Source organism: Ictalurus furcatus, chromosome 17 (genome assembly GCF_023375685.1).
Source record: "Ictalurus furcatus strain D&B chromosome 17, Billie_1.0, whole genome shotgun sequence".
NCBI lineage: Eukaryota > Metazoa > Chordata > Actinopteri > Siluriformes > Ictaluridae > Ictalurus > Ictalurus furcatus.
Window position 1 is genome coordinate 10,373,708 of NC_071271.1, and position 23,150 is coordinate 10,396,857.

Below are 23,150 nucleotides of genomic sequence, written 5' to 3' on the forward strand. Positions count from 1 at the left end.
GTGTGTGTGTATATATATATATATATGTGTGTATATATATATATATATATATATATATATATATATATATGTGTGTGTGTGTGTGTGTGTGTGTGTGTGTGTGTGCTGAATTTTTTGTGAAATGGCAGATTATTTGTTTTGGTTTGTGTTCTTGTTTGCAGCACTGTGGCCAATGGATCTGACTTAATTTCTTCATTTTTAACTTTATAAGCAATGCGTTTTTAATGGATACATAAGTGACTATGGTTGTTTCATGCCCAATTATAAAATATTTATTTGTGGTCATGCATATATAATAAAACTTTGTTCGTTTTATTGGCCTAAAGTCGTATTTATAAGAATAGGCTATATTGTCTGCCAAGAGTCGGCTACATTTTTTTTTTTTTACCTTGCTGTATGTTCATTAATATTGTTATTATTCGGGTTAGGATACTTTTCCTCTTGTACAGATAAAATAGCCTAAAGTCTTGCTTTAATATTCAAACAGATCTGCTTTATTGTTCAATAAGGGAAATCTACAAGAAGATGGATGAAACTGGTTGAAACTGGTTTCATGCAGTGGTGGAAAAGTTAATCAAAGGAACAAAGAGGGAAGAGTGTTCACAGTAAATTTATCAGTGACTTACCCTGGTTTTGGATCCCTAATCTGATATTTTAAACATTTGGTGACCTTAAATTCTTATTATCTTTAAATATAAAAGTTGCAAATTACCTATCAAATTTTCATAGACAAGCTCTTGAATCTTGGAAGATTGCATTTAAACAATTGTATTACCTATACAAGACTGTTTTTTTTTTTTTTTTTTTTTTTTGAAGGAGTGGGTGGCGCAAAATGTCCTTTTTTTTTTTTAAGCTCTGATCTCTTGAATAATCAAGGGGAACTTCTCTCATTTAATGAACATATTACTCTGAAGGGTGCTACGTTTTGTAAAAGAGACTTCAATAAGGTGATTAACAGTATCCCACTTAGCATAAAATCTTTTATTAGAGCCCACCTAAGTTGTGCAAGCTTGTGCAATCACATTGAAGCAGCTGTGGATCAGGGGGTAGAGCTGGTTGTCCACCAACCGCAGAGTTCCGGCTCACATGCCTCCACATGCCGAAATGTCCTTGGGCAAGACACTAAACCCCAAGTTGCTCCTGATGGCAGACAAGTACCTTGCATGGTACAGAAGCTCTGCTGTCATTGGTGTGTGCGTTTGTGTGTAAATGGGTGTAGAACTGCTAAGGTTAAAAGGCGCTATATAAGTTCAGACCATTTACCATTTACATTCCTATACTTTCAATTACAAGAAAACAGTTGTCACAGCGTTTAAAACCTTTTTTGTGATCTCCATCATGCCTTAGCTAACAGCCGGCCAAGATAACAGTAATGAATTTACCTGTTAACCCCGCCCACATTACATTACTAATTCAGTTAACTAATTCAGTTTTGCTGTTACTGCGGTTACTTTAATCTGGTGGTCCTTTTAAGATTTTAGCGTTTATGATGACGTCAAAGGTCACATGGTAATGTTAATATGGCGAATGTAGTCTGTCCTGGATGTATTCATACAACACGCACAAGCTGATTAGTACGTACTCTTTCACGGGCAATGCAGTAGGGACTGTCACTATAAGCGATTTCGGACGCAGCCCAAGCCACATTTGCTGACGGTGCAGGAGAAGAGAACTTGTGTGGAATCGCTGTAATGGCGTTGGAACTTTTCCCCAAGGAATACACTTTGAAAATGCGCAAAAAGCTGATTGGGTATGTCTGGAAGAAATCTTTTTGTTACTCTTTTGCGGAGTTGTGTAGTTACCACGATTAATATAGAGTGTAACAGTTTGTCCTGCCTTGAACAACTGTCTCAGCACGCATTTGTAATACTTAAGAAACTACATATGTGAAACAATACCACAAGTATTTTGTGCTATCTTGTCTTCTTCGTGAATGTGATTTTATCAGCAAATTCCTTCAGCAGAAAATTATAGGCAGCATATTGTGATAGTGTAAATAGTCTTATATTAAAAGACTAGATATTAAAAAAGGTCTACACACAACTGTTAAAATGGAAGGTTTTTGTGGAGTAAAAAATGGAACCAAGAGAAATAATTTCAGGACGTTTTCCAACCACAGTGTGAAATTACAACATCTAAAAATTAAGTGGTAAAAATCCGAAACATTTTAGGGAAAAATAAAGAAGTTACAAAAGGTGGTGTCAGCATGCTTTAAGGCTGCTTTTCTTCAGCCAGAACAGGGGATTTTATAGCTACAAATACCAGTCAATTTTAGTGCAAAACCTTCAGCTTCAGGAATTTCACCTTTCAGCATGACAGTGGCTCAAAGCATATAACCAAATCAACAAAGGAATGGTTTCACCAAAAGTGGGGTGACCTGAAGTGGTCTGTGCACAGGAGATGCCCTTACAATTTGATTCATTTAGAATGTTTTTACAAGAAAGAGTTGGAAAGGATTGCAGCTATATAAGTCAAGATGTCTCATCCAGATAGAGACAAAAAGTGGTGTAATAAAAATCTAAAGATGTTTCAACAAAGTATTAGTTTAGGGGCATGCAGACTTATGCAACTAGGTTCTGGTAATTTTATTATTTTTTCCCTAAAAAAAAGTTTCTGATTGTTTTTCACTTTATTTGTGTACTTTGCAATTTCATGTTAAAGCTGGGAAAAGATCTGACATGACTTATCTTAGTGTCATTCTTTTACTTCACAAAAACCTGTCATTTTAACAGGGGTGTATAGACTTTTTATATTCAGCGTAACTGCACTTTGGATTTAGACCCAGCAGGATCCTAAACACAAGCTATCTTTATCACAGTTGCATTTATGAACCTGTCCTTAACAACACCCTACTCATGATTTCCATTGTCATTACAGGCAGTCATGCAGACTCTTTTTCTCTCATGACCCAGTGAAAATAGTGAGAGCACAAGGACAGTATTTATATGATGAGAATGGGACACAGTACTTAGACTGCATTAGCAATGTGCAGCACGGTATGTGTAAATGTACTTTATCAATACTTTATAGGTATCAATCTGTTTATCCAGTCACTTGAACTTAATTGGATTAATCCAAAGGTCCTCAGTAACAATCATGTATAAATAATTGGACTATCAGTGCAAAGTTCAGGAGTAGGCAAAAGATTGTTGTGCAAACTTAAAAAATGAACATAATGTTTGAATAATTAGATTATGTTCATAAAAACCTATGCTGAGGGGGTTCACGGAATGCATTTTATTGGTTAGAGGGTTGAACAAGTTTGAGAACCCATGCATTTATGTAAAAAGAAAATGATTTGGATGTTTTGATGTGCATCTTGCAGTGGGTCACTGTCACCCCAGCATCACTCAGGCTGCAGCAACTCAAATGGAGGTTCTTAATGCAAACACTAGGTTTCTCCATGATAATATAATCCAGTACGCAAACCGCCTTGCAGCCACTCTACCCAAGAAGCTATGTGTCTTCTACTTTGTCAACTCAGGGTAAGAGCCTTTGTTCAATTGAGAACTACAACCCCAATTCCGAAAAAGTTGGGACAGTATGGAAAATGCAAAAAATACAACAAAAAGAGTCATCTGAAAATTCAGTTCACTCTGTACTATATTGAAAGTACATTATTAACACATTATTTGATGTTTTACCTTCTGAATTTAATTTATTTTGGAAATATACACTCATTTAAAATCTGATGACTGCAACACATACCAAAAAAGTTGGGACAGTCAACTGCTTTCCAGTGTGTAACATCACCTTTTCTTTTTAATAACACTTATTAAGTGTTTCGGACTGAAGACACCAGTTGGTTAAGTTTAGCAAATGGAATTTTCCCTCATTCGTTCATTATGCATTTCTTCAGCTATGCAACTGTACAGGGCCTTTGTTGCCTTATTTTGCGCTTCATAATGCGCCACACATTCTCAATCGGAGACAGGTCAGGACTGCAGGCAGGCCATGCTAGCACCCGCACTCTCTGCTTATGCAACCATGCACTTGTAATCCGAGCAGAATGTGGCTTGGCGTTGTCCTGATCTGGATGGCAGCATATGTTGCTCCAAAATGTGTACATATCTTTCTGCATTAATGATGCCCTCATAGATATGCAAGTTACCCATGCCATTGGCACTGACACACCCCCATACCATGACAGACGCTGGCTTTGGGACCTGACGCTGATAACAGCTTGTATGGTCCTTTTCCTCTTTGGCCTGGAGAAGAAGGTGTAATGCCCAAAACCCTACCGATTTGTCTTTGGGGCATGTTGTTCTCAAAGTGTTGGATTACTTGCTGACACATCTGTTGGCAGATTGGCGAGCCTCGACCCATCCTTGCTCTTGAAGGACTAGGCCTTTTTTGGAGGCTCCTTATATGCTATGATTAGACGATTACCTCACCTGTTTCACAGCACCTTCTTATTTCAACTTGTCACATTGCCATTAGTCCTAAATTGCCCCGTCCCAACTTTTTTGGAACATGTTGCATGCATCAATTTCAAAATAGACGTTTATCTTAAAAAAACAAAAAACAAAATTTGCAGTTGATTAGGTAAAACATCAAATACCATGTCTTTTATATGTTTTTGTTTAAATACAAGTCAATGTACATTTACAAATCACTCCTTTGTTTATATTAGCATTTTCCATACTGTCCCAACTTTTTCAGAATTGGGGTTGTAAATACTGTAGTTTTATTGTAGTGCATGTCATTGTACAGCATATGGAGAACCACAACATGGTAACAGATTTAAATATCTGTTTCTGTAGCTCAGAAGCTAATGATCTTGCCTTGCGGCTGGCCCGTCAGTTTACCCAACACGAGGATGTTATAGTTCTAGACCAGTAAGAACTTTAACCATTTTGACCATATAATATTTAAACAGATACCCTTGTTTTTCATGTGATTGAGTCCGTGTTGCCATTTTCCTCCTATGAAGTGCATATCATGGCCATCTTACCAGTCTTATTGACATAAGTCCTTACAAGTTCCGTAAGCTGTCAGGCCAAAAAGAGTGGGTTCATGTGGTGAGTAAGAAACGCAAACAACACAGAATTTTCTACATTGTTCTTAGCTTCAATTTAAACTGGTTTGATTCATACAGGCACCAATCCCTGATACCTACAGAGGTCTTTACCGTGCAGATCATCCCAACCCAGCAGAAGCCTATGCAGATACTGTGAGGAATCTTATTGATGAAGTACATAAGAGAGGACGCAAGGTACGCGGTATTGTGTTTAAAGATTTCTCTAAGAAGGCACAAAGATTTGTCTGGCAGTGTGTATTAAAATTTGAATCTTTTTTTTTTTTCTTAATGCATATAGATTTCATCTTTCTTTGTAGAGTCCTTACCCAGTGTTGCTGGACATATCATCTTGCCACCTGGATACTTTCAAAAAGTTGCACAGTAGGTGTTTTGTATTTTGTTTTGTAATGTCATGAATCTTTATTTCACATGACCATACAGTACACATGTGACAGTAATTTGACATATGATATCAGGATATTTAATGCTTGCTTTTGTTATTGAGGAATTTCAGAATATTTTATTTCTGAAGTGTATTCTACACTGCTACTATATTCCCACTCGGAATATAGTAAATTATAATTCTTGGGAAGTGCTGATTGAAGTAACTGGGCAAATAAATGCATTATTACAGGTATATCCATGCTGCAGGAGGCATTTTTGTAGCTGATGAAATTCAGACAGGCTTTGGCCGTGTGGGAAGCCACTTCTGGGCTTTTCAACTCCAAGGCGAAGATTTCTGCCCCGACATTGTGACTATGGGTAAACCAATGGGCAACGGGCATCCTTTGGCATGTGTGGTTACCACAGAGGAGATAGCTGGTGCCTTTACGGGCAATGGAGTTGAATATTTCAACACTGTGAGATGCTCTTATGTTGTTTCATATTGTATTGCTCTGGAAATTGAGCAGGATTTTCAATAAGCAAGTTGCCAGAGCCATACTTTATATTATATACAATTCTGTGAAATTTATTTTTCTGTTTTTGTGTACGTCTCATACTAAATTGTTTCAGAAATTAAAACAAACTCTAAGATTTTGCAACCTGAGTAAACACAAAATACAGTTTTTAAATGATAATGTTATGTATTGAAGCAACAAAGTTATCTAATACCAACTGTGTGAAAAATGTATTTGCTCCTACAGTTAATAATTCCCCGAATATATGAAGCTGCATTCATAATGGGGTTCAGCTGGACTAGACACAACCGGGTCTGATTACTGCAAACCCTGTTCAATCAAATCAGCACTTAAATAGAACTTTTTTTAACAGCATGAAGTTAGTTAAAAGGTCTTACCCAGTAACACACTATGCCAAAATTATATTAAATTCCAGAAATAATAACTGTTTGGAAGACAGGGGTTCCGTTACATCTGGCATAATCCAAACACAGAAATCCACGAAAGGAACATCATACCTATGGTCAAGTATGGTGGTGGAAGTGTGATAGTGTGGGGCTGCTTTGCTGCTTCAGGGCCTGGGCATCTTACAATAATTGAGAGAAACATTAATTCTACTCTCTACCAGAAAATCTCAAGGAGAATGTCTGGTCTTCAGTCCGTAGGTTGAAACTCAAGTGCAAATGGATTATGCAGTAAGACAATGATCCAAAACATAAGAGTAAGTCTATCTCTGAATGACAAAATTAAAGTTTTGTAGTGGCCTAAAAGTGACTTGAACCAATTTTGCTGCTGTGGAATTTCATGCTCAAATACCCTCCAGTGTGGCTGAACTAAAGCAATTCTGCAAAGAAGAGTGGGCCAAAATTCCACCACAACACTGTGAAAGACTGATACCCAGGTATCGGAAGCGTTTGGTTGCAGTTATTCCCGTTAAAAGATAAGATTAAGTTTAAGTGGGCAATTAGTTTTTCACGTGGGTGATAGGTGTTGGTAACTTTTTTTTGCTTCAATAAAATAAATAAATAAAAACTGTATTTTGTTTACTCAGGTTGCCTTTGTTTTATGTTGTATTTCGTTTGAAGATCTAATACTATTTAGCATGAGATGTACACAAAAACAAAAGAAATCAGGCAAATACTTTTTTCACAGCACTGTAGGTATATATTACCTATATATCTATCTATTTGACTCTATTTTCAATGCAGTTTGGTGGAAACCCAGTGTCCTGTGCAATTGGCCTCGCAGTACTAGATGTGATTGAGAAAGAGGACCTGAGAAGTAATGCCGTTCGTGTTGGAAATCATTTGATGAAGCTCCTCCGAGAGCTCCAGGCTACACACCCAATTATTGGAGATGTGCGGTGAGTATATATAACCAATAATGCAATCCCTGAGGTGATTTTTTGGAGATACGCTATCACTATGTATCATTGTCTACAAGACATATATATCATCTTGCATAAGTCTCAAGTGTCTTGCACAATTGAACAGGATTTCTTCTAGGATTGTCATGTATTTGGCTGCATCCATTTTGCACCCAATATCTCCATACCAGACATTTTCCACAAGTTTGGTATCTAACATGTCCTTTGGCCATCTCCAAACACCTAATACTTTTCTTTTCGTCACTCTTCCATATAGCCCATCTTTGTGGAGTGTCCAGGCTATGCTTGTCCTGTGACTAGCTTCTCCAGTCTGGCCTGTGGAACTCTCCAGCTTACTCCAGAGTTACCCTTAGCCTCTTTATTGCTTCTCTGACTAATGCCCTCCTAAAACAAACAAAACAGGTTTATCCAAAACATATATATATATATATATATATATATATATATATAAAATCTTTGTTAAATATAGGTGTGCAACTATTATCGGCACCCTTTCAGTCAGTAAATTGTGCTACCTCCCTTTGCTAAGATAATAGCTCCGAGTCTTCTCCTATAATGCCTGATGAGGTTGGAGAATACCTGGCAAGGGATCTGAGACCGTTCCTCCATACAGAATCTCTCCAGTTCCTGCAAATGCTGATGGACTCTCTTCAGTTCACCCCACAGGTTTTCTATGGGTTTCAAGTCAGGGGACTGGGATGGCCATGGCAGGACCTTGACTTTGTTGTCAGTAAACCATTTTTTGTGTTGATTTTGATGTTTTTAATCATTGTCCTTTTTGGAAGATCCAACCACGGCCCATTTTATGCTTTCTGGCAGAGGCAGTCAGGTTTTCATTTAATATCTGTTCATAATTGATTCCATGATGCCATGTATCCTAACACAATGTCCAGGTCCTCTGGCAGAAAAACAGCCCCAAAACATTAAAGAGCCACCACCATATTTAACCATGAGCATGAGGTACTTTTCCATATGGCTACCTCTCTGGGTGTGCCAAAACCACCTCTGGTGTTTATTGCCAAAAAGCTCTATTTTGGTTTCATCTGACCATAGAACCCGATCCCATTTGAATTTCCAGTAGTGTCTGGCAAACTGAAGATGCTTGAGTTTGTATGAGAGTAGAAGCTTTTTTTCTTGAAACCTTTCCAAACAATTTGTGGTGATGTAGGTGACTTCGGATTGTAATTTTGGAGACATTCTGTCCCCAAGATGCAACTAACTTCTGCAATTTTCCAGCTTGGAGATTTTTTGGCCACTCGAACCATCCTCTTCACAGTGCATTGAGACAGTATAGACACACATCCAATTCCAGGTTGATTCATAACGTTTCCAGTTGACTGGAACGTCTTAATTATTGTTCTGATGGTGGAAATGGGCATTTTCAGTGCTTGTGCTATTTTCTTATAGCCACTTCCCATTTTGTGAAGCTCAACAACCTTTTGCCACACATCACAGCTATATTCCTTCATCTTACCCATTGTTATGAATGACTAAGGGAATTTGGCCCGTGTTTCATATTTATATGAAAAAATATTCATGTGTCTCATATTTATACCCCTGTGAAAAAGTCACGGTTGAACAAGTTCCTGTTCCTAGGCACCGAGGTGTGCTAAAAAAATTTTAAATATCAGTGGGAATATACTTCAAATATATTTTTCTCATATGAATTCATAGTGGTACCAATAATTGTTGCACACCTTTATTCAAAAAAGATATAAACCGGTTTTGTTTGCAAATGTTTTCCATATCCATGAGAGCAGAGTATTTTTGTGAATTTTTTTAAACAAAAGATCAGAAGGTTAAACAATAAAGAATTTTTCACAGCCTTCTTTGCTCATATTTACCAAGGGTGCCAATATTAGTGGAAGGCCCTGTATATACCCATATCCCAACTGAATTATTATGGGCTATTTTGTTTAGATTCCTGAACCCAATCCAAATGGAGTCCTTTTCAGTTCAAGGTTGTAACACTACAAATGTGGAAAAGTTCAAGGGGTGAATATTTACTGTACTGTACAGTATCATGCATATTAAGGCTCAAATCACATTGTAATAATTTGTGCTCAGCTAATGCTTATTAATAAATATATACATCCTCTCAAACCTGAGTGTCCTCTAAAACCAGAAGACATTATCATGCTATTTGACAGAACATTGTGTTTTGCTTAAAAATGTCCTTACATCCTCCACAGTGGTGTAGGTCTCTTTGTGGGCTTTGAACTGGTTAAAGATAGAGAGGTTTTAACACCAGCCACAGAAGAAACAGCACTTCTTGTTAGGAGGTGAGAAATATCAAGACATGAGACAAAGAACATTATTAATGTTCACTCAAGACTGACCTTGATCTAAAACAATTTTCTGTCATTCTATTTCCCCAGACTGAAAGAGAAACATATATGCTTGAGCGTAGATGGACCATGGGAGAACGTCATCAAATTTAAACCCCCTATGTGTTTCAGTATGCAGGATGCTGAAAGGGTCATTGAACAAATTGATCACATTCTTACAGGTGAGAAACTCAGTTTTGATCTGACGTACCAATTAAATTAAAATTTTAATATGATACATAAATATGATCTAATGCAATATATTTTATGATTTATTTTATTCATTTTTTTTTTTTTACCATTTTACAAAATATTGCTCAGACTAAATATATTATTAATTTATTATTCAAAACAATAAACTTTGGGACATTTACAGAAATTGAAGGCAACCTTTAAGACCTGGACAGCAGAAACAAACATGGTTAGTAGAAACATTAAAGAAAGCAATTAAGTGTATTTTTATGTTCCATTTGTACATTTTATATTACATGAAAACTTTGGTGAAAATGTCTAACCATTAACAACATTTAAAAAGAAAATCTTTATTCCTCAATAAACAAACAGAGGATATATAAGATGAAATAAGGAAGGACACTAACCAAATGAAAACACTTGTTTATTATATACATATGTAAATCTAAATATGTGTATCATTTATAATATACATACAAGCATATATGAAGTATGATGTGCAGAAATAATAGCAAAACTTAAACAGGGAGTGATTTGCTTTAACCAAATATTTCATATATATTTTGTATTCCCTTTTAATGGAGTCTGGAGATTTACACTGTTTAAACTAACACAGAAGCTGACTCATGGTCATCATGGAATTTGGTATATTAACCATAATAAAGTGTGTATTATTTTTAATGATTTTAATCATTCATGTCATGTTGTAATGTGTGTATATCAGTGAATTAGTCTTAATCATATATACATTAGTCACATTTATGAATTATGATTTATTAGAGTCAGTTCACAACTATTTATACAAAATTGTCTTGTGTTGAATCTGGAACCTGCAAGAAAAGAATTGTATAAATAAGCCAATGAAAATTAAGAAGGTGCTGTGTTTGTCTATTCATTTGTTGCTACCATTAATTGTAGTGTCCCTCTACAGTGTCTGAAAAGTCAGGAACCTATGAGACTTAAGTTTGTATTTATTATTTATAACTTATGCTCTACATGTTCACCTTTTACACTCTAAATATTTTTGTCAGCTGCTGTATCATGATTTTTTATTTCACTCAACATGTTCCCATTGGTTCCTGACTTTTTGAACACCTTGTATATTAAGGCCTATCCTTTTATTAAATATTATTGGAAAACATGTCTATTTTTATTGTTGCCTCAATGAGTGCAATGAGAATATTAAAACCTGGATGGTGAATATTTTTCTTCACTTAAATGAAACAAAATCAGATCTCATTCTCTTTGGCCCATCCAAATCTACTACAATTTTATTAAATAGCTTAAATTCAAAACGTAGAGACAATATGTTAGACCAAACCACGGGTGAAGAATCTTGGTGTTTTACTCAATTACGACCTCAGATAATCAACTTTCATAAAGTAAGTAATTTCTTTTATTTCAACTCATTTAGTTGTTGTATTTTGTAGGGCTGTACAATTAATCGAATATCGATTGCGATTACAATTTTGACTGCCCACGATTACATGAACATGATCGACTGTGCTACTGACGTTTAAAGTTCATCCTCCACTAATAGAAAACTCCGCTGCAGATCAAATCAAGTGCTTCCTATACTTACAGCCAGTCACCATAGAGCGGCACTGGGATAACGTCATTTTGTAGTGCCAAAACCCAGAAACGAGTTAGCATTTTAGCGCTCGAGCTGCCAGCTTCGCTTGCGTGTGGGGAAATCATGACACTAACATGTTGCTAAATGGCACTACAGAGGTTGTCGGGGACATTAAATGTCATCACACTGAATAGGAAAAAACTTTGCAGATAAACTCCGGGCTCTACAGTGCGACCATTTCACTCGCATTTGTGACTGAAAAGTATTTTGTGTGACTGTGAATAAATATTTACTTGCACTGGTACGAGTGACCTGTTCGGAGTCGTATAATACAATCGGAATAAAAACTACAGGAAGTCCAAAATGCATCTACACCAAGCAACAGTTACTTTCACACTGCTTTTCATCACCTCAGTCAACCGAACAAGTGTGGAAATACTGCAGAGAAGCCATTATTATGAAGAGTAACACTGAACATCATCTGTGTCTCTCAACTTGCCGATATCACCAACCGCCATCTTTTATTGATCCCACAAAATGACCCGAACCTGCGACTGTGACCTGCTCGTGTAGACACAGCAGCGTTGGGCGGAGTAAATTAATAATAACGCTAACGCTACAAGGGGGGTTTAATTAAAACTTATTTATTAAATACTTCCTCACCAATCATACTCAAGATTAGCAACTGTTCAGTCTGTAAACATACAGTACACTGTCGCTCTTCCTTCACTCTCTTCACCAACTTTAATAGACAGTGTATTCACTTAATTTAAACTCACAGTTGCCAGATATTACCAGAACAGTCAATTCCACATTCATGTTTTGATTTAACCCCCCAAAAAACACTATTATCAGCAGACATGGCAACATTGTACTGGGGAACCTGACTAAAAGGAACAACTGATAAACAAACACACAAAAACAAACATCTAATAGAATGTAAAGACAGAAAATGTGCTTAGTTATAAATAAATCATTTAACATAAAATGGATATTATAATAACTTTATAAAATTAAAATTAGAAGTGAAATAATTTTTAATTACTATGGGTTGCATTTAATATCAATTTGACATTAAGCTTAGTTCGCTATTTCTTTAGAAGGCTATTAGCCTTTTTTCTAATATGGATCATGCTTGTGTTAGTCTACTTTTAATTAAGACTCTTTATTGTTTTAAGATATTTAAAAATAAATATATTATGCTTGTTTATTTAGCAATTAACCAACAGTATTTCTCATTGCTGTTATTTTAATTCAACTAACAGTGACCATGAGCAGAGAGCTTACATTTAACTGTTTATGATAGACCTCCTGATTAAAGCTTAAACAAAAAAAGACTGGTATCTGGATCGGTTTCGGCTGTAAAAATCCTGATTGGTGCATCCCTAATGAACACCATTAAACTAAAGCTCTTTGCATCTAACGGGTAAATTAACTCACCCAATCACATCCTATATGAGATTATTCAGATATCTACACAATATACACAGAATAGTTTGAGAACTGACTCCAACCAGAACCATGAGAGTGGAAAATGGCTAATCGTGTAGCTTTATATATTTTTAAGAGGAGCAGACTTCAAAGACTGAACATTGAGGTTTATTGTATTTGTTTACAAGGTGGAACAGGTTAATGGTGGTTGTTTTTTGCATACAGTCTGTAAAATTAACTGAAAATATTACATTTAGTTTATCAGAAGGTAAATTAATTTGTCATGGCTCACACTATGTTCCTAAATTCTGTCATATTTGATGAGCTCAAGTTTTCTCATGCCTACTTATGCATTATATTGTGGCACATTAATGTTACCATCTCTAAAAAAAACAAACAAACAAAAAAAATAAATAAACTTAAACCGTGCTCCAAAATTTTTGACTGTGATCCTAAAAGAAATTGTTACAGTAGATCCCTGCCCTCTCCCACCCTCTCACTCTCTCGCGGTCTCCCTCTCCCGCCCTTCTACGGTCTTTCTGTCTCTCACTCTCTCATGGTCTCCCTTTCCCACCCTCTCACTCTCTCCCTCCCCTGCCCTCTCACTCTCTCGCTGTCCTACCCTCTCACTCCCTCGTGGTCTCCCTTTCCCACTCTCTCACTTTCTCCCTCCCCCGCCGTCTCGCTCTCTCACCCTCTCACTCTCTCGTTGTCTCCCTCTCCCGCCCTCTCACTCTCTTGCGGTCTCCCTCTCCCGCCCTCTCTCCCTCTCCTGTCCTGTCACACTCTCATTTGTGAAAATGATGTTGATGGACAAAACATGTTGGTATTGTAAACTTTTGTTGATCACAAAGCTTTTTTTTTTTTTGCAATAATCCAAAAGCCTATGGGAAAATCCTATTGGGTTTTTGTTGAGGGAACCGGTGTGATGCTAACTTCTGGGTTCAAAATAACATGCGTCACTCTATTGGGTGATTTGGCTGCGTCTCTCCTCTTGTAAACACTGTTACTGCCTTTTCTGCATACGCCAGAGTTGTTTTCATCTGGTTGCATATTGTTATATTAGATGGCATATTTTCATTTGGTTCATGGCATTTTCATTTTTACTTATCATATATTTTGGGTACAATTGTATTTATATTTTGCTTCTACGAGATGATGCACTTTATGGACCAGTCTAATTTGATGCAAAGATTTGTACATTAGCAGGAATGTAGCACAACATGGAGGTGAAAGCAGCGGTCTGTTTATTTAAATATGAAAGTGCAATAAAAATGTTGTCCCTAAAATCAATGAATAATCATGATAAAAATAATCGTGATAAAAATAATCGTGATTATCATTTTGACCATAATCGTGTAGCCCTAGTATTTTGGCACCAGTTAGGCTTCTTTCAGTCACTTGTGAGTTTATTCCACGGCACTATAAAAAGAGACTACATCACCTTGGTTTTGCAGTCTTTGCACTGGCCATTACAGGACCCAGTTTAAGTTTTTACTATTTGTTTTTGAATACTCTAGCTCCCCCTACATTGCTGAGTTACTGTTCCATTGCTCATACATATTTGAGGGCTTCTCTATGGGTGAAATGACATGAGTACATTTTCTCACCTGTGTGCTGTGCAAGCTCACATCCGGAGTGATCGGTACACCACTTGTACTGAGTTTCTCAAACCCATCCTTGTCTACCACGAGCAGCATGAGTGATGTGCCTCCTTTCCTGATCAGTGTCACCACCATTTCAAAATTCTCATGCTCCACATTCTGCCCATTCACTTCCACAATCACATCCCCCTCCCGCAGCCCTGCTCTCTCTCCAGCATGCCCAGCTTCCACCTAGCAGATAAATGCAAGGTGTCAATCTCCATCAGCATTTGGAAATGATCAGTGATTCATTGGAGAAATCTAATTTGATGTGATTGTGATATGACTAATCTTTTAATGCTTGTATATAGATAAAACTTTCCAAGAAAACAGATGAGAACCTGGACAATGTAGACCCTACACTCATTCTGGCTGCAAGCCAGCTTGAAGCCGAATCCTGTGTCCTCTCTGTGAAGGGTACACAGTCGAGGACGTGGCAGGTTGATGGATGGTAGAGTGTTTGTGGGGAAACGCTCTCTTTGTGGAATGTATTCTTCATAAAATATCAGTGGTGACAGACCCAGCTGTAAAGGGCAAATGAGGAAATTAATGCCTTTAATCCACAAACATCACAATGCACACAGATTCCACATACTATAGCTGTTTGATTTCAGCTTAAAGATTAATTTGTATATTAATCTTTATAATAAACATGTGATATTCACTGGTAGCCAATATTTATTCTGTTATGAAATCTTTAATTTGACCTTTTTTTAGTTTAGACCTCTCTCATTATTTATTGGTCTACTTTCACTGTGGTTAACGGTTTCCTACATTGCCCAGAATGACGTACAACTACATGCTGATAATGGTACCAGCGGGATTTAGCCCTTGCTTCATCTCTACATAAACAGAGCGATACAGCGGTGCTTTAGTCCAGCTCTCCCACCTCCTCATCTGTGCACTCTGCTAAAATGTATAAGTGACCTCCAGCAAGTAAAGTCCAAAATTTGTGGTCTCCACCACTTCTACAGTGGATTTCTCATTAATATCACATTAAACATCACTGGAAAATGGTGAGTGAGCTAACAGTGAAACCTTGAAATCACTGAAATGTTTCCTCTTATTAAACACCTTTGTAACTGCAAAAGCAATGTCTCATGTGAAATCGAGATACCATATAAATGTTTACTTCTCATGGGGAAAAGGAACAACAAGCAGACAATTGCACCAGAATTACTCAACACTTCATTATATGGCCTATACGTAGGCTTACACTAAGTTTGTGGACACCTAACCATAACATCCATAAGTGCTTTTTGAACACCCCATTCCTGTTTTAGTCCCCCTTTGCCGTTATAATAACCTCCACTCTTCTAGCAAGGCTTTCCACTAGATTTTGGAGTATGGTTGTGAGTATTTGTGCTCATTCAGTCACAAGAGCATTAGCGAGGTCAGGCACTGATGTTGGGTGAGGAGGCCTGGGGTGCAGTTCGTGTTCCAGTTCATCCCAAAGGTGTCCACTGGGGTTGAGAGAAGGCCTCTGTGCAGGCCCCTTTTGTTCTTCCAAACTAACTTCGACAAACCATGTCTTCATGGAGTTCACTTTGTGCACAGGGGCATTAATTCCAGTGAAGGGATCAAGACAATCTACAACCCCAGTCATTTGAGTCATTTGAAAATTAAATTCACCCTGTACTATATTGAAAACATTATTAACACATTATTTGATGTTTTACTTTGTGAATTTAATTTATTTTTTGCAACTATGAAGACACCAGTTGGTTAAGTTTAACAAGTGGAATTTTCCCCATCCATCCATATTAATTCAGCTGAATTTCTTCAGCTGTGCAACTGTACCAGGACTTTGTTGCCATATTTTGCGCTTCATAATGCACCACACATTCTCAATCAGAGACAGGTCAGGACTGCAGGCAGGCCATGCTAGCACCCGCGCACTCTGCTTACGCAACCATGAGCTTGTAATCAGGGCAGAATGTGGTTTGGCATTGTCCTGCTCTGGATGGCAGCATATGTTATTCCAAAATGTGTACATATCTTTCTGCATTAATGGTGCCCTCAGAGATGTGCAAGTTACCCATGCCATGGGCACTAACACACCTCCATACCATGACAGCTTTTGGATCTGACGTTGATAACAGCTTGGAAGGTCCTTTTCCTCTTTGGCCCGGAGAACAGCCAGAGACGGCTGTTTTGTCCAAAAACTATTTGAAATGTTGACTCGTCAGACTACAAAACACGATTCCACTGTGCTACTGTCCATCTCAGATGAGACCGAGCCCAGAGAAGTTGGTGGCGCTTCTGGACAGTGCTGATGTATGGCTTCTGCTTTGCATAATAAAGACTTAACTTGCATCTGTGGATGCAGCAAAATCCCACCGATTTGTCTTTGGGGAATGTTCTTCTCAAAGTGTTGGATTATTCACTGACGCATCTGTTGGCAGATTGGCGAGCCTCGACCCATCCTTGCTCTTGAAGGACTAGGCCTTTTTTGGAGGCTCCTTATATGCTATGATTAGATGATTGCCTCACCTGTTTCACATCACCTTCTTATTTCAACTGATCACATCGCCATTAGTCCTAAATTGCCCCTGTCCCAACTTTTCTGGAATGTGTTGCACGCATCAATTTCAAAATAAACATTTAAAAAAAAAAACTATGCAGTTGATTAGGTAAAACATCAAATGCCTTGTCTTTATATGTTTTTTGTTTAAATACAAGTCAAAGTACATTTACAAATCACTCCTCTTTGTTTTATTAGCATTTTCCATATTGTTTTTGGGGACAATATGGAAAATTGTGGTTGTAGACAATTGGGTGCTTTCAACTTTTCAGCAACAGTTTAAGGAAGGCCCATATATGGGTGTGATTGTCAGGTGTCCACATACTTTTTGGCCAAGTATAAACATATTTAAATGTGTTTCAGGATGGAGTTTTCCTTTAAGCACATTTGTAATTAGCCGAGATATGCATATAACTCCCATTTTAAGTCCCAAAACAACAGTGAAAAACATCACCAAGATCACAGGAAAACAGCAGAATATTAATGTCTTACTAAACCACTATTCTTTGTATGGTATTGAATGTAGCCCCAAAACATGTAGTTCTCCACCCTTGTGTGTGTGTGTGTGTGTGTGTGTGTACTGTATGTATTTGCATGTGTGAATGTGAGTGTGCACACACACCTGTGTGTAGTAGTCTCTGCCCTGAATAGAGATGGTAGTAAGGGTGACCTGCTGACCGCTTTGCCGTATTCTGCTGACTATGTCCTCATGCTCAGAGTTTTCCACCTGCTCTCCATTGACCGCCAGCAGCAGATCCCCATCCTCCATCCCTGCTGCCTCAGCTGGGCTGCACGGGTCCACCTCTCGCAGCAGGTGAGCTGTAGGGAGCCAAACCACATAGCATACAGTTCATCACAATGAGAGTCAATTCACAACGAAACAAGACATCCCATCCAGAGTGCATTCCCACCTCATGCCCAATGTTCCCAGGATTGTTTCTGGATCCACCACAACCCTGAGCAGGATAAAGTGACTACTGGAGATTAATTAATTTGTATGAAACGATATAGGTTAGAGCTAGGGGCAGGGTGAATCCATACCCTTTCTTATGACTTGCATATGAAATCAAATGAATTCCTTATTTCATTTGTTCATGGGATTAGGATTTTTTTTTTCTAATAAAAAAAACTGTTGTCAAAAAGTTGGAAGCACACAACTGTATAACAGGGGGCAGTGGTGGCTTGAAGGTTAAGGCTCTGGGTTACTGATTGGAAGGTCGGGGGTCCAAGCCCCAACTCTGCCAAGCTACCACTGTTGGACCCTTGAGCAAGGCCCTTAACCCTCTCTGCTCCAGGGGTGCCGTATCATGGCCATATCATCTCCTGCGCTCTGACCCCAACTTCCTGACATGCTGGGGTATTCAAAGAAAAGGATTTCACTGTGCTGTAATGTATATGTGACCAATAAAGAATGATTATTTTAGCATGTCTTTGAATGCTGTAGTATTGCAGTTTCCCTTCTCTGGAACTATGGGGCCTAGTCAAAATATGTTCCAGCTCAATAATGCCCCTGTTCATTAAATATTAAATATCATATTTAACAAGATTAAATAAAAGCATAACGAAGCAGTCATTTTGTGATGCTTATGAAAGAATGCTTGTGCATAATGAAAGTCTCACCAATGTGTCCTGTAGTCAGCTTCTCTTGACGTAACAGGAATCCGTAACCCTGTGGTCCCTGGGTAAGGTGTAGGGTTTTTGGCCTGTGAGGCAGGTTATGAGTACTGGCAAAGGCGGGCAGAATGGGCAATCTTCGACGCATGTAGCTTTCTTCACTTCTGCTGTCTATCACCAAAATGGTCACACATTCGCCACACTTTTTAAACTGACAAAAAAAAAAACAGCAGAAATTAGCCAAAAACAAATACAATAGGTAAACGTCTTTATGAATGCCATGCCAACCAACCATTTTCATCAGTGCCGAATGCGTGAGTTTTGAGACCGTAACACCATTGATCGAGAGCAGATGATCTTCTGCCTGAACACCTGCCCTCTCTGCTGGACCCTCACTTACTGGGCTTAGATAATACTTTCCTCTCTTACCTGCACACACATAGAAGGCATGCTTAATCTATACACCCTCAGGCAGATCAGATCTGTATACGTATGTGGGTTTTAAGACTGATCTCTACCATTATTCATTCTTTTTGCTGCACATGTACAAATAAATTACAGTACCCTCAATGGGGAAGATGTTGAGTCCCAGGCCAATGCCGGGTTCTCTGCTGATGTGGCACAAACGAGGACGTGCACAGCCTTCACCTCGATTCGCCCTGGACAGAGCCATGAGGTCTATTCCTTCACACACAGCTGTTTCATATTCCACAGCGCTCAAGACCAACAGACACAGCTGTAGACCAGATGCTTGCACCTTCAGCACCACCTTCAAAAAGAGACAAACGGCTAAATTTAGCAAAACAGGTTTTTGGTTTTTGCATATACATGCTGAGCCAACAAAGGTACTGAATTGTCCTTGTCTTTTGTACCTTTAGCATCTTTCATCTGATGCTTATACACACCTGAATAACCAGTATTATTAACATGTGATCTTCACTGCCATGCAATGTTTATTTTGTACTGAAATTGTACTGAGATGACATTTTTTTATATAGGTTTTAGGTTAAACTCCTTTCACTGACATGTTGGTCTATTTTCATGTTGGTTAGTGGTTTCCTATGGTACCCACAATGCCATTTGACTACCTGTTCATAGTGGTGCTAGTGGGAATGAGCTACATGCAGTCAGGGCTATGACATATTTCTGTTTTGAAATATTGTAAATATCTGGTAGCACTGATTATGTTCGGCAGTAGCTGCACTGCTGTCTGGAATTCTAAGTCTGGCAATTTATGTGTTTACTACTTCTATGCTGGATCTGTCATTAATTATTTAACATTAGGGATGGGCAATATGGACTTAAAACTATATCATGATATTTTCTGGTATCTATTTTGATAATGATATCAGTGACGATATAAAATATAGTACTGTATATAGTACTATAGCACCACTGTTTTTGGCTACAAGTGACAGCTGCATGCAGTCTTGAGAGCCTCAGAAACACAAACATTGATCTAAGATTAAAACTGATTTTCTGTAACCGAACCAGTTCCAGATTGTACATGTAGCTCCTCGTTTAGCGATAAACTCCTCCTCAGCTTCACGTCCACCTTCCGCTGTACTTGTTTTCGCTCTTCACATGAGCTGTGAACGGCTCGCAGACCGTCACACACAGAAATACCTCATCAACTAGGCTTTATCGTTACTGTACTGACTCATTCTTATTGTGGGGAGAATTTCTACAGGTATATCGCAAACGATAAGATATCGCCCATCCCTATTGAACATGCTGAATAATGAGATGAGAAACATTCTTTTGTATTTAGTATAAGTTAACAGGAAAACCTGACTGCTATCCCTTATATTTGAGATTTTCCAAACAAACAAAAACAAAAATTCAGAAAACCCTAACCCTGTGCTAGCAGTGTTCTCACAGGAATATCAAACATGCCACATCAACCAACAAATTAGCATCTGAATCATGAAACACATCACATTTCACTGTAAACATATTTAATGTGTTTCAGGGTGGACTTTTCCTTGATGGTACACTATCATTTTACAGATTAATTATTTTATAGATTTAAAGCAACATTCATCTTTGTAAAGGACACATACTAAAAGTGTATTTTGCAAATATTTATTCATTATTTAATTATGATTATATTAATATTATTTCATACGTTATTGATTTCTCTCCTAGTACAAAAAAAGATCTCTATATCTTGCTGGTTTATCTAGGATGCTGTGTAGGATGCAATAAGGTGGAAATTTAGGCTAGCAATCAAGCAACTGCCCATCTTTTAGGTCTTCACCTTGGAATACTCTTGGTTGTCCACAAAGTCTTCATTGACCTCTAGAATGCGGTCTCCATCTCTTAGGCCACTGCGCTCTGCTGCACTCCATGGGGCAACTTGCTGCACAACATGACCCCTGCAGCCACTCTCTTTCCGCAGATTGAAGCCAAAACCTTGTCCCTCCTCTCTCTTCAGCAAGCATAACCGTGGACACAAGTTTGGCTCTGAAGACAGATTTGTTTCTTTTCATACTACTGTATTACACATTATATACTTTAATTTAGGATCTTATCATCATGCTTTTCATGTCATCTACCTGGGTCATCTGAGATCATCAGCACTGGATTGTCAATCCCTTCTTTTGGGTTAAAAGTGAATTTCCTTAGAAATTAAAATATGTTGGTTGATATATAATCATTTTAACAATGAGCAGTCATGAATTAATTGATCATTTATTAAGTTACTCTGCACAAGGTTAGTTCACTGATGGGGAAACTTACTGTGGCATGTCTGTTGCATCTCCTGGTTCTGTTAAAAAAAAAAAAAAAGTGATTATCCATGTAAGTCAATCCATTCAAGACTTTGTACTGTCTATTCTTAGTCTAAAATTTTGCCCACAGGTGTGGCTGATGTTTAACATTAACTTATTATTTTGGTTACTGAAGCCTCAGATAAATGCAAAATATTAATATGGAAAAACAAGAGAATGTTGACGTAATGTAGCATTACTGAAAATAAGAAATAAATCATTCTGCATTTATTAAATGCATAGAACATTATTTTAGTCACATTTCATCTCTCATTTAATCATGTTTTGTCATGTTATAACCTCTGAGGATGAAGTATAGCATCAGGATTTCTTTGCTAAGGCTTTCACTAAGTTCGGATCTTTCATATAAGCAGACAGCTCAGGTTCTCCTGTGTTACCCTGGTTATGTCCTCCTTTGATTACTCTTTTCCATGTTTGATAGTAGCAATCTTTGCTTAGGTGTTCACCAAAAATGTAAATAAATCCCCATGTTAAAACATTCTTTATTTGTTCATCAAGCTTTAACATTGACATTATTCAAGGCAAAACACTACAGGTAGAAATGACAATTTTGGTCACAGCAATCCTTTTTCAGATACTTGGAGATTTGCATTTATAACATATCTACTAAAACTTTTTTTTTTTTGGTTTAGAACAAAACCAAATACAAGCTAATTACAGACAACAATTATTGAACTTATGAGAATGATTGAACTTATAATTGTAAAGATTTAAAATAGCACAATGGCATGCAAATGATTTTTATAACGCCATATGGTATTCTCTTGATTAAATGATAAATAACATTTCAACAATCTGTACTCAAAGTCTTTATCTGAAGACGTTTATCTGTGTTTACAATGAAATGAACATTTTAATACTAACATAATACAAAGATCAGATTTATTAGAAATATACATATTTAAATAGATGAACCCTCATTTTTCAAAAAATTTATGCAAATTTGAAAAAAAAGGACCAATAAAAAATTACTGCCAACTGACAAAAATAGGTTGTTATATCTGTTGTTTTTTTTGTTGTTGTTGTTTTTGTTTTAAATTCATGTATAGTGTAGTCTTGCATTGAATGTTAAGCTATGCATAATTTTCTATACCGCATTCGTGAACACGCGTTCAAGAAATGCACCTTTTTAAAGTTACTAAATAATATTACTCGCTAAAGTATATTACCCCATCACTAGTATAATAAAATAGAAAACCCTATCAGAAGTATTAGGTGTAAAATGAACCACTCACAAAATCCATACTTATAAAAATAAATCATTGTCGAATGGGTAAGATTTTAAAACGCTTCTTTTGACCTTGACAGTAAAATGATCAAATCAAACTGAAACGAAAAGAGAATAAACGAATTCTGGTTACAGGTACCTGTGGTGTATCTTATGGTGTTGCTTATTTGTGTCCTGGTTGGATGACAGGTTTGCAGGCAGTGAAAGGGTTCAAGGTGCACACCTGTAGCATGAAGGCTGTTCAGTAGACAGAACTCCGCCTTTCTCCCCCACATTAACTCACTCGAGTTTAATATTTAAGCTGAGGTTTATGAGACAATAGCAAGGCCAGAATCAGTCACCAATAAACCCCAGTGTTTTTATTACATAACGTTGCCTAGGTTCACATCTGAAATAATCAAAGTAGACTATTTTAACTATTTTTAAATGAACAGGATCAGTAGAAATTAACTAAACCTTGCACCTTTTTATGCACCTATGACTTCATAAACAAAAAGAATCAGACTGAGAAGTATTTCGT

General features: G+C 37.4%; 2 protein-coding genes across 2 annotated transcripts; one reads left to right on the forward strand and one right to left on the reverse strand.

Moving 5' to 3' along the window:
* Positions 1–113: 113 nt before the first annotated feature.
* On the forward strand, positions 114–10,951 carry phykpl (5-phosphohydroxy-L-lysine phospho-lyase). Its single transcript, XM_053647815.1, has 12 exons — positions 114–1,750; positions 2,878–2,996; positions 3,326–3,485; positions 4,764–4,838; positions 4,934–5,021; positions 5,099–5,215; positions 5,319–5,401; positions 5,655–5,880; positions 7,128–7,282; positions 9,499–9,588; positions 9,685–9,815; positions 10,010–10,951. Exons 1-12 carry the CDS (start codon positions 1,692–1,694, stop codon positions 10,027–10,029), a joined length of 1,323 nt encoding a protein of 440 aa, XP_053503790.1. The 5' UTR covers positions 114–1,691; the 3' UTR covers positions 10,030–10,951.
* nherf4a (NHERF family PDZ scaffold protein 4a) lies at positions 10,524–23,107 on the reverse strand. The gene is made up of 11 exons (XM_053647814.1): positions 22,770–23,107; positions 21,353–21,380; positions 21,169–21,233; positions 20,871–21,076; positions 19,175–19,379; positions 18,903–19,039; positions 18,617–18,821; positions 17,619–17,815; positions 14,814–14,996; positions 14,440–14,664; positions 10,524–10,655 (listed from the first exon to the last, which is right to left on the reverse strand). The coding sequence occupies exons 1-11, from the start codon at positions 22,903–22,905 to the stop codon at positions 10,623–10,625; spliced, it is 1,620 nt and encodes a 539-aa protein (XP_053503789.1). The 5' UTR covers positions 22,906–23,107; the 3' UTR covers positions 10,524–10,622.
* Between the last annotated feature and the right edge of the window lie 43 nt (positions 23,108–23,150).

What these genes read in the sequence shown, in the direction of transcription:
- phykpl (XM_053647815.1), top strand. Translation starts at nt 1,692, where the DNA reads ATGGCGTTGGAACTTTTCCCCAAGGAATACACTTTGAAAATGCGCAAA. An exon ending in GATGTTATAGTTCTAGACCA is followed by an intron (nt 4,839 to 4,933) that starts GTAAGAACTTTA and finishes CCTCCTATGAAG; the next exon opens with TGCATATCATGGCCATCTTA. An exon ending in ACAGCACTTCTTGTTAGGAG is followed by an intron (nt 9,589 to 9,684) that starts GTGAGAAATATC and finishes CTATTTCCCCAG; the next exon opens with ACTGAAAGAGAAACATATAT.
- nherf4a (XM_053647814.1), bottom strand. Translation starts at nt 22,905, where the DNA reads ATGTGGGGGAGAAAGGCGGAGTTCTGTCTACTGAACAGCCTTCATGCT. An exon ending in GATGATCTCAGATGACCCAG is followed by an intron (nt 21,077 to 21,168) that starts GTAGATGACATG and finishes ATCTGTCTTCAG; the next exon opens with AGCCAAACTTGTGTCCACGG. An exon ending in GTAGGGTCTACATTGTCCAG is followed by an intron (nt 14,665 to 14,813) that starts GTTCTCATCTGT and finishes TTTATCTGCTAG; the next exon opens with GTGGAAGCTGGGCATGCTGG.